This window comes from Triplophysa dalaica, chromosome 15, assembly GCF_015846415.1.
Source record: "Triplophysa dalaica isolate WHDGS20190420 chromosome 15, ASM1584641v1, whole genome shotgun sequence".
NCBI lineage: Eukaryota > Metazoa > Chordata > Actinopteri > Cypriniformes > Nemacheilidae > Triplophysa > Triplophysa dalaica.
In genome coordinates this window covers 10468543-10479996 of record NC_079556.1, presented here as the reverse complement: position 1 = coordinate 10479996, position 11454 = coordinate 10468543, and the positions used below count along the sequence as shown (strand labels likewise).

Genomic DNA, 11454 nt, shown 5'->3' with positions numbered 1-11454 from the left:
AACATATCATCACAATCAAAAATATTTTAGAGAGAAACACATTAACCTCAGATCCTAAGATAACAGATAATAAGATGTTTGATTCTTGCATTCTTGGTGTAAAGAACAGTTTTCTGGATGAAAGCTCACTTTGTTTTAATGATGTCATATTTTTATTGTGCAGAAACCTAAGTGATAGTTCACCCAAAAATGAAAACTCATCCTTTACTCACCCTAAAACTTGTATACGTTCCGTTGTTCTGCTTAAAACAGAAAAAAAATATTTGGAAAAATTTCTGTAATCAAACTCTCCTTGGGCACTATTGACAACTACAGTAGGAAAAATATACTATGGTAGTCAATGGTGCCCCAGAACTGTGTAGTTCTTAAATATCTTCTATCCGTTTAGAGGGACAATTCATGTAATCATTTATTTACCTTCATGTCATTCAAAACCTGTAATACATTCAATTTCTGTGGAACACAAAATAAGTTAATTTGCATTCATATACTAGAAGTCAATGGGGGTCGATATAATTTAGCTACCAAGTGTTCTTCAAAATATCTTCAAATGACACAATTTTTTTTTAACAAAAGTCTTAAAGTACTTGAAAAGGCTGGAATCATCATGATACAGGCATGTATGGACAGCTGCTTTGGTCAAAACCAAACATATCTTGCTGACTTGAAGATGAACAGGCATAACACATCAAAACCGCTGTCAATGCTATCAGATATGGCAAAAAGGTCAGCAAGGATTAGGGCTGTGGAGAGGGAACTGGCATGAGCCAAGATTAAGGAGCTAATGACTATAAGAACATGAGTGGATTTCAGGATCAGTGGCTACAGCTGAATGTTTAGGCCAGACTGTGCTGTGCATGTTTGATGGTGAAAATCGTACAACATGATACAACAATGGCATTCCAATTCTTTTTAATGATTCATTTAGAGCACATATGTGATGATGGATGATGTAGAATATCAGTGGAGTTTGAGTGGATGAGAGCAAAATATACATAAAGTTAGAATATGACAGGCTGGTAGGGAGAAGACCGGAAAGAGATAAAGTCCACACGTGGGAGGCTTAGTGTATCTGCTTATGCGGCATCAAGCATGTGCTACATAAACTACTACATACTAGGGTATTGCCTGTTGCTCTCATGCTTTCATTAAAGTTCTGTCTTGGAAAGACAATAAAGCAATGAGCACAATTATACATTTATATTGCTGTGATAGATATTTACATTTATTTTATAATAACGATCAAAAATATTTATTGGAGGAACAATAAAAAAATGTTCCACAAAGTAATATAACTGAAATTCCTTACTTATCCAATCATAGGTGGAAACTATCATTTTAACAATAACTACTGACAACAATACCTTTATTCCAGGCTAGGGTTTGTTGTAGAGACAAAAGTATATCACTGTTTTCCTTCTAAATAAATCTTTATATTTTGTGATTTGTATGTCATCATTGTTATTAGTCGCCGTTTATGTTTGTCATTAGCTTTTGCAAACAGAAAAAGTATCTAAAAAGTATCGAAAAGTGCTTTGACAACACAGTATTTAATCATTTAATAGGTACTGTGCTTTTTCCTTTTCCTGAAAACAGCGAATTTGGCTATCCAAGGTTTCGGAAGGACAACGACGATATTAACCATAAACCAAGTGTGATGTGATGTTTGTGCATTGGGAGTTTAAATTTAATATTTTATCGAGGATATGTAGTGTAAGATATATCCTCATTTTATGGCCCTATCACCTATAGGGGGCGATATGTATACATGCAAGAGTAAAGTACTTTTAGACTATTTTATCATAAACAATAATGTTTGATTGATTATTCTGGTTGGTTGATTGTTTTGCTGTTTAAATTGTTTACATTTGAACTCTATAAAATAGCTCAGAACATGTATTATTTTGTAGGCTCAAAAATTTTTGAACACCTCTTAAACATCTTTATCTGAAAACATTAAGTCTGCTTTTACAACGAATCAAAATTTTACAATAATAGTGAACTGTAGAGAATAAAATCTGCTTTAAAAATGAATGAATGCAGCTCTAAACTAATGCAAATATTAATTTGGCATTTGAACTGAACTAAATTTAGTTTTTTGTATAGTGTTATAGGCTACTGTATGAGACACCAAAGCACAGCAACTAAAATCACTTAAAAACACAGAAAACCTTGGATATCATCTAGGAATCATGGGTGACTACTTGTCACTACTTGTGTTGTTATCTTAGTTTCACCCGCTTATGAACATCATATCAGGTATATTAAATCATTGAAATAACTAAGGGCATCTTTGAAGATAGTTTGTTCTATAAACCACAATCCCCTTGAAACACAGGTGACAAAATAAGGGAGGCAGGAAGATTACATATGGCCAGTTTTCCAAGGAAGAGAGGAAAAATAGGGAGGGTGCAGTGGCACAATAACAAAAGTGAGGGTAAGAAATTATAGACCTATTGTCATTAGACAACAGAATCATGCCAACAATTTACAATGCACAAAGAGAAATTGTGCTGCTCATTAATGTGAGAGAGAGGTCATACTTTTGATATATTTTTATACCACAGTTTGGCATGTTAAATTGAATCTATTTTTAACATTAAGACACCCTTTGGAATTGCGGAAAGGACTGCAGGATCACCTTCTGATCATTTCATAATAGTTACCATTCAAACGCCAAATGCACAGTGTGGCACTGTTGAGCTGCGCCTCGATGCGGCATCAGGGTTATCCCACATAAATCCGCGCAACATGATTAATAATAGTTCCCAAGGTATATAATCCTGATTATCGTCAGCTACGGACAGGGTACCGTATGGCAGAATGGTGTGTGTGCCCTTATTTGAACAGTTTGCGACTCATGAAAGCCAAAGAGGAGGGGAATGAAATAGGAATGATTTTTTATATACTCAAAGGGAGTGGTGTAAAGACGAGATTGAGAACGAAACCAATATTGGAGAAGGCCTAAATTCTCTGCTCAGTCTTCTCATAGACGCTGAGGAGAACCTGCTTTCGCACACCAGCTCTTCATAGACACATGCGGGTACTTCTCGTATAATTGTTTCTATATATATTTAATGTTGCCTGTATAATTGCGCTGATAATATACGTATGAAGTGACTTCATCAACATCATCGGGATATTTTAAAAGAAAACCAGAGATGCACGTAATCTAACTGCAAAGAAGATAATCAACGACAGTGAAAAAGGTGTCTGGTGGAAATATCCGCGCGTGCCAAATTGGTCCTCCGGATAAAAGTGGACGCGTTATGAGACGGTGATCCAACAACAAAAAACGATAAAATGCATTTTTTAAGGAGTGCTCTTAACGCGTTTCTAATTAAAGACATGCCGGGGTAATCCACATGGGACAGCTTCTTACGTCTGCAAGCGACAATAAAAAGTGAGGAGACCCATGCCGGATGATCTGAGGCAAACTTCATCAACTCACCGGACGGGAGATAGAAAGTAATAAAAAGCTGCATACCTTCATTAATTTCCACCCACTTCAACACATTTAACAAATGACAACCGCTGTCTTTAAACATATAAAAGAGACTCCCTCTCCTCATGCCATGGTGCACTAGCGCCCGGGGAAGTACCTTTAGAAAGGGAACGCCAACGGAGCCTGTTTGGTGTACATCGCATTGATATTAATAATCGTCAATCACTCTGGAAACTCGTCAAAGAAGTGTAAAATATCAGCATCGCTCAAAACAGGTAATTGTTTATTTTACTTACTACCAAAGCGCTTTTACGCAGGATGCTTCGTGCGTAAAGGCACTGGAAAGCGAAGAAGATTCCTGTATGGACCCCTGATGCTGCGATGTTGCGCTTTAATGGTCGTTCATATACTTGTTATAACTAGATATCTGAGATATCACACTGTGCCTGAAGCTATATTTATGATGTTTTCACGTGATTTTATATTTTGCATATTCCATATTCGGGTTATCTGGTGTTTCTTTTGATCTATTTTAGGTTTTACTTTATTATGTTTATAAGACAGAAAACTTACATGATGCTGGTTTGCAGGGCTATAAGACTTGACGCAGGGCAGGGGGGCTCTCGTTGACCACCTTTCAGCATGAGCGCACTGCGCACGCTTGTCTTCATCGCGCTCCTGCTGCTGATCCTCACTGCCGGCTACTGCAAACAGAGAGACAGAGACGACACAAGTCTCTTGGACCTCCTCAGAGTGAGACTAACACGGGAGCATCGCAGTGATGGAAATCTACATTCTCCCAAAATCACAGAGGAATCGATAGAAACAAAAGACGTTTATAAAGTTACTAAAACAGATGAGAATGAAAGAATTCTGGGTAAGGATCATTTCTTTGACTGATTTACTCATTATTTATTGCGTTTAGATAGACGCAATATTAACTCGCAATGTAAACATTAATAAGAAATGGTACAGATCAAAAAATAGTATTTAGTAGTCATATGTGGGTAACTTTTGCAATTCTCTTCTTTGTGCCAGAGGTCTTTCCAAGAGATCTTCGACAGAAGGAAAAGTTTTTAAAACATTTAACAGGTGAGCCTGTTTGAATATTTATGCATACTGAGCTTGTTTATGTCTGTGAATCGATTGCAATTTGAAACTTATCTTTCTGTATGTTTACAGGGCCACTTTATTTCAGCCCCAAGTGCAGTAAACACTTTTATAAACTATATCATAATACCAGGGACTGCACAATACCTGCCTGTAAGTGAAACCTCTTATATTTGTATGAGCTATTGATAAAAATGATAGAGAACTTTTAAATCTGAACAAAATCTAATAAAAAAATAAGCATGAACACTTTACTTCTATACATGAAACAGTTTTGTCATCATCCAATCTCAAATGTTTAAGTACTCTTTGGTTTACTTAACTCTGTCACTTTCTAGATTATAAAAGATGTGCCCGGCTCCTTACAAGATTAGCAGGGAGTCAGCGGTGCACCGAGGGATAGACATCACAGGTGAATAGTTAACAAAGTGTATACAACACATACAGTCCACTGGTTAACCTGTTATTCTTTTCGACACAGCAGTGCTAAAATGTTTGTTATGGAAATATTTGCTCAGAGCACACAGAAAGTTATCAAATGTCTTTATTTTCAACAACACAATCGGCACAACTGACTGCCGTTCTAAAAAAAGACCTTAATGCCGTAGACAGTCTCTAGTTACACGCACACATGATCTACAAAAGCATAGTTGTGCGTACGTCTACAGAAGAAATATTACACCTAACAGTTTAATGACCTTTCTAATATTACAGGAGTACCCAGGTTAGTTCTTTGGCATTTTACTTTTGACTGACAGGGTTTTCGTATTTAAGCCAAAAGGCTGTACTGTGGGAGATTCCAGTGGTTTCCCTTATTAGTGTGTAAACAAATGATATAGTACCTAAACTGCTCCTTTAGTTGAACACAAAACAGAATAAAACAGGTCAAGCTTAAATAAACTGTGGCACCAGAACCATTGTCCAGAACAGTAAATGAATATAATTGAGGATTACGTTCTCAATGAACTGTAAATGGCATCTTAACCATTGAAAGTTAAGAGCCACACTTATGGACAATGGCCCTTTTCATTGTGACACTATGCTTTAGCTCTCTTGTAACATTAAACCATCAAGTCCTTCCACCCTGTGGGACTGTAACCATGTTGCGCAATTTAGCTCATCTGTGTGGCTTTGCATCCATGCTGTTGTGCTGTTGAAAGGTTTATTGCATTTTTTGTCTAATACAAATAATTATAGCCACAACCTGCATATAAAGCATAATTTAGAAATGTGTCCTTACATTTTTTTTTTCAATTTTCAGTGTTAATTTGAACTTTAAAGTTTTAAACACTTTAAATTCAGTCCTGAAACATAAAGAGATGGCAACACTTTACAACAAGGTTGTATTTGTTATGGTTAAACAATACATTAGCTAACATGAACTAACAATGAACGATACTTCAACAGCATTTATCTTGATTTCTTTAATTATTTTACATTTTTCATTAATTTTGACTCATTTGTAATTAACAAAGATGAATAAATGCTAAAAATAACAATATTATTCATTGTTAGTTCATGTAAGTACACATAAATGACAGATATCAACAACTGCCGCATTGTTGTTTGGGTTGCATGATTGCAAGATGCCAATCATTGTCTTCTTTTACAGATGACAAAAGACCCGAAGACAGACAAAGAAAAGTGCCTTGGAGAAAAACAGGGAAATGAGATTTATTTTGAACAATCATATTTATCATGTGTACAAAGCTATTTTTGCAATGAAATGGAACTCCTCTTTTGACTTCAGCTTTTCACATACAGCATGTTGTGCTGACAGAACTGATGTCAGAACAAAGTTTACTGATAATTGTCATGGTGAAAATGAAGAAAACAATGTTTTGCAACATATGAAAATAAAAAATATCCTGCTGCCAAACGATAAACTGGGTGTCACATTCAACTTTAAATGCTACAGGTTGATTTGCCTTCCCAGGTCGGGTTGGAGGATTAAATTGTTTTTTTAGATGCTGTAATGTGTTTGCTGGCTGAACACAAACTTTGGTCTAACATTCCTGACAACTTCAATCACATTCCATATAACCAGAGCTAAATCCTGTGAGTGAAATATGAATTGCATGATATTTTCTTGCCTTTTTGTCTTTACAAGACATGTGCTGGCAGCAATGAATGGTACAGGTTGCAGTTTATTCTGTGAACAACTTTAATTAAAACATTAAACATTTTTCTAAATGTCTTCATTGAGGTATACAGTATTTATACATTCAAGCTTATGATTATTGCTGTTGTCAAATGTATAACCAACTACGTTAGAGTTTAATGTGTAAATATTGTAAAAAAAAAATCTATAACATGATCTTTAAAAAAAAACATATGTTTTTATATGAAGTTGAAGGGTGCTGACATTTGATTAAGATAATTGTTGATACCTATCAAAAATAAATGCTATTGATGCTTATCGTAGTTTCCAAATCTATTTTGGCTTTAAATCTATCTTTGAGAGGAATGAAAGCCATTAAAGGGTGTGGGAAAGCTTTACCCTTCTCTTAGCTGATGTCATGACAACAAATTTAAGTAAAGAACCTTGGCTTTAACAATCTGAATAAATGTTTACACTGGCATTCTACACAGAAAAGAGAAAACATTTAAAATAGCGAAGGTTTTCTTTGAGTAAACTGAGATTTTTGTTTATCAGCTAATTTTAGTGTCTGCTGAGTAAAGGAAATTCATAATTTATGTCATTACAAGAAGCGACATAGCAGTCTAACTTTCAATGCTCACATCAACACTTGAGTGCTTAAGATGGTCCCTGAGTGCAAAGGCTTAAGAACAAACCATCAATCATAATCTCATGGAAATTCATAACTATTTTATGAGATGGCTAATTCGCATGAACTAATTGTTTAAGTATAATCTGCTTTTAACAAAATGATGTTAGGGTGGGTCTTTATTCTTGCTTTTCTACATTTCACAACAAATTCATACAAAATCGCCACCTCTTCTTTTGAGTCCTGGTTAAAAAAAAAAAGCATGTAATGCCTATGCATCAGAAATAACCAATAAACACATGAAAAAATCCTCCACCCAAAAAATCTGTCAAAATTTACAGTCTTGTCATATCAACCCTGTATCAATTCCTTTCATCCACAGATCACAAAAGAAGATATGTTATAGAACGTTGTTACCCCGCAACCCATTGTGTCCATACAATAGTAGTGAATTGGGTGCTGGCGCTGTTCGATTACTAACTCTCTTTAAAATATCTTCTTTTGTTTTCTGCAGAAGAAAGTCATACATGTTTTAAATGACAAGAGGGTGAATAAATGATGACAGAATTTTCATTTTTGTGTTAATTTTCACCTTAACTTGGAGAGCAGTACCAGACAAGCAGATGCTTTGTTTAATCGGGTCATTCGAGCAAAGATCAGGTAGCCAAGAGGAAAATCCTGCTAAAACGCTTCATCTTAAAAATTCACCGAAATGACTGAAATATATGAAATGCTCTTCCTTGATATCCGAAAGGCAGAATTGTTGTTTTACAATTAGTGTTTACATTAGATAGTTTTAAATAAACAGGCAGCCCAGATGTGTTGTTGGCTATTTCAAACATGCATACAGTTTTGAGCCCTGTTACTTACAGACATATTATATATAACCTTACAGTGTCTATCCACAGAGATAATGCTGGCGAGGGAACTCCCACAAGTTACCTGATGCCAACACTGTGGTTTAGCTGGTCTGACTATGATTCTGGGTGAAAGCCAAGTCAGAGTAAAAGCAAATGCTATATTTATCACTATGATTGACAACTGACCATGAAGAGCAAATACAATAAAAGTCACTTCAAGAAATCTGCAACTTAAATTAAAAGCAAGGTTATTGTATATTTGAATTCGGTCATGTACGATGCATCATATGACGTAACATATGTACGCATAAAGCACTGATCTAAATGCGAACATATAGAAAGAAATGAGCTAAATCTGAAGATTACTTCAGATTACTTATATCTCCACATCAGGCATCATATGCAATGATTGTGACATTAGCAAGTTAGCTACAGCACTGCAGTTTTAGATACAATGTTTTTGTTGTTGTTTGTTTTAAAGCTTTTAGTAAGAAGGATCTACTAACATTATAGACATGTCTCCTAAAACTAAGAACTCTCTTATTCTACCATTTTTACAACTAAACATACATTTATTTATTATGAAATTGTTGCAAAAAACAAGCTTTGAAGTTTCATGATTTTTCCCAAATGCATATTTAAGGAATTTTGGATGAAAAAAAATCTGTTTTAAAGTATCAGTTTTTTCCATTGTCATGAAGAAATCAATAATTAAGATAACAGGAAAATATTTAATCCTCTAACAGAAGTCAAAAACATTACTGAGGGGCTTAATTTCAAGTTGTCTGGATAGGTGTTTGACAAAACGCCATTCCAGGCTTAATGCCTGTGCCCCTTTCCCTACTCCAGTTGGCAATGTGGAAAAGCTTCTCTAAAAGTGACATGAAGCATTCAAAGAACTCCGTAAGCTGATTATTGGACTAGACCTTTGCCGAGCACATGATCAGTAAATGTTCAAAGTAGCGCTGCATTAGTCAATAAAAAAAGCTTAACGTTTTTATATAAAACAGAGGTTGAATGAACATCAATTATTTTAAAGGAAATGCTGTGCCATAAATTCTATTAAACTACAGTATTTGGTGAAGCATGTTATGGTCATGAGAAATCAACACAACCAACTGGAGAGTCTTCCCTCAAATCCAGTCATAACACAAGAGACTTGTTCTCTGAAGAATCAAATGATCCAAGATCATGTTACAACCGCACAGCATTAAACAAAAACGTCAAACAATAAGTTTCATAAATGTCAGATTAAAGCTCCTCACTATGAATTCAAATCATTTGCTGACAGATATGAAATACTCATACATGTATAAGGATTACTTTGTCTGTCTGATAAGCCTGTCTTGAGGATCAAATGTAATTCTTAAAAAAAAGAAAAAAAGAACCGAGACCTCTGTGCATGTTGGGTGAGGGTTCATATATAAATCAGCCTAATTAGTTTTAAATATTATAGATTGTTTGGTTTCCTTGGTCTTTAAAGTGTTTTGGCACACAGAAGCCTTTTTTAAACAGCTGATGGCATATCTGTTAACTGTATAGGGTTTAAGAAAAGCATAAGAATGTTTATGCTTCAGCCAGGTGTTTGTGTTAAATGCCAAAACGCATGGATACAGAGTGGATAAGACACACGTTACATTTCTTACATAGTTGGGTGTGGATGACTGACATCCAAGGGGCGGTTAAAGCCCAGATGGGAGTAGCGAGCAAGTCTATTGGTCTTATTCCAAGTAGGGGCAGTAAGAGGAATATTTTCAGCTGAATTTTGAACGTTATGAGTTTCTCTCAGAACTGTACAAACACCCCGTATTTGGTGGTAAAGCATGTCTGTCTGCCTGTCGGCATTTGTGTGCATGTTGGTATTAGACAGTTTGATCGCATGACAAGCTAGTTTGGCTTAGGGCCCACCAGAGATATTACAGGTTTTTAGTATAAATTGGTATAAAAGAAGACATATTTGAAACTTTTTATTGAAAGACTACTTATAAACTGCACTCTTGTTGTTTGTTAAAAGATTCATGTGATTAATTAGTATAACGGTGGATGCAACAAATGTGATACAATAGGGTTTACAGTAACACAACAGATTTACAGTACACAACGTATTTAAAATTCTGCACATCTATTTTGTATTAACACACTTGTGAGCCAAATAGAGCTTAGTATGAAAAGAACTAAACCGATTTAACAAACTGGTTCCTTCTAGAGAAAACAGAAATATAGCATTAAGAACACGAGGAATGACAGAGAGACCTGAGGACAGTGTTTGAATAAATACAGAAGAAAAAATTGAAAGAAATGGCCTGCCTGGCAAAATTGGGATTTTCATGGTACAGTAAGTTCTTTAAGATAACACAACCTTTTAATTCTCTAGACAATAAGTTGTTTGGGCACACTTAAGTAAAAGGAATGTGCCAAGAGAAAACAGGCATCAGATTTTTTATAGATTACAGTAATTATGTAAAGTGAGACAAGTTTCTTAAAGCTTTGTCTTGATTTATTACCATATTTATATTTGGTTATTTTAGCTTTCCATCATATCTTCTTATAGATGTAGAATCCTATTTTTTTTATTACAAATCCCCATTGACATGTACAACATGGATTGACAACATCAAAAGATTCAACACAATGTCTTCGTAATAATAAAATGATGCTGCAAATAATGATGATGTAAATAATGATCTTTTTAAAGTCATTTTCTTCAAAGTAATTTGTCTCCAAATCGTGGGTGAAAAGTTGCATTTGTCTCGGGCCAAAAAGGGGGCCACGGGATGACAAATAATTTAAATTGAGACAAAATGAGCATCAAAATATACAAAACAGCTAAAAACCAAGATATTTCTTACTATTTGTTCATCATTTATTATATTACATAAACACTTCGCCTAAATTATTTTATCGAATAGAAATTTAGATTTTTTTTAGCCTGGGGGATCCTTTGAATATTGTGTAATACAGTGGGGGGCCATGGAGTCAAGGTTGAGAGCTCCTGTTATAGAGGAAACGTTAAGTGTAAACATGTATAAAATTTGACATTGCTAGTACTAATACTAAAGGTAGGAAAAGATAATTTAATACATTTTATAATTTGCTTTAAAATCATACTAGGAATCGAAAAGTTGTTTCAGTGAATTCTGATATCATAAAACCTTAAATGAACCCTCCTGACCTCATTTATTTTTATTAAACAAACATATTATACCTGTATCACGGTAACCTAAAAGGAAAACAATTAGATTACTCACTAACGTTATACCTGTCTGTCTCATTCTGTCTGTCTGTCAGATCATGCAGCGTGCACTCTCTG

At 34.9% G+C, this 11454-nt stretch overlaps 1 protein-coding gene across 1 annotated transcript; it reads left to right on the top strand.

The window, feature by feature from the left end:
- Window positions 1-2970: 2970 nt before the first annotated feature.
- On the top strand, window positions 2971-6737 carry alkal2b (ALK and LTK ligand 2b). Its single transcript, XM_056768238.1, has 6 exons — window positions 2971-3720; window positions 4036-4322; window positions 4484-4537; window positions 4628-4708; window positions 4894-4967; window positions 6168-6737. Exons 2-5 carry the CDS (start codon window positions 4088-4090, stop codon window positions 4956-4958), a joined length of 435 nt encoding a protein of 144 aa, XP_056624216.1. The 5' UTR covers window positions 2971-3720; window positions 4036-4087; the 3' UTR covers window positions 4959-4967; window positions 6168-6737.
- Window positions 6738-11454: the final 4717 nt, after the last annotated feature.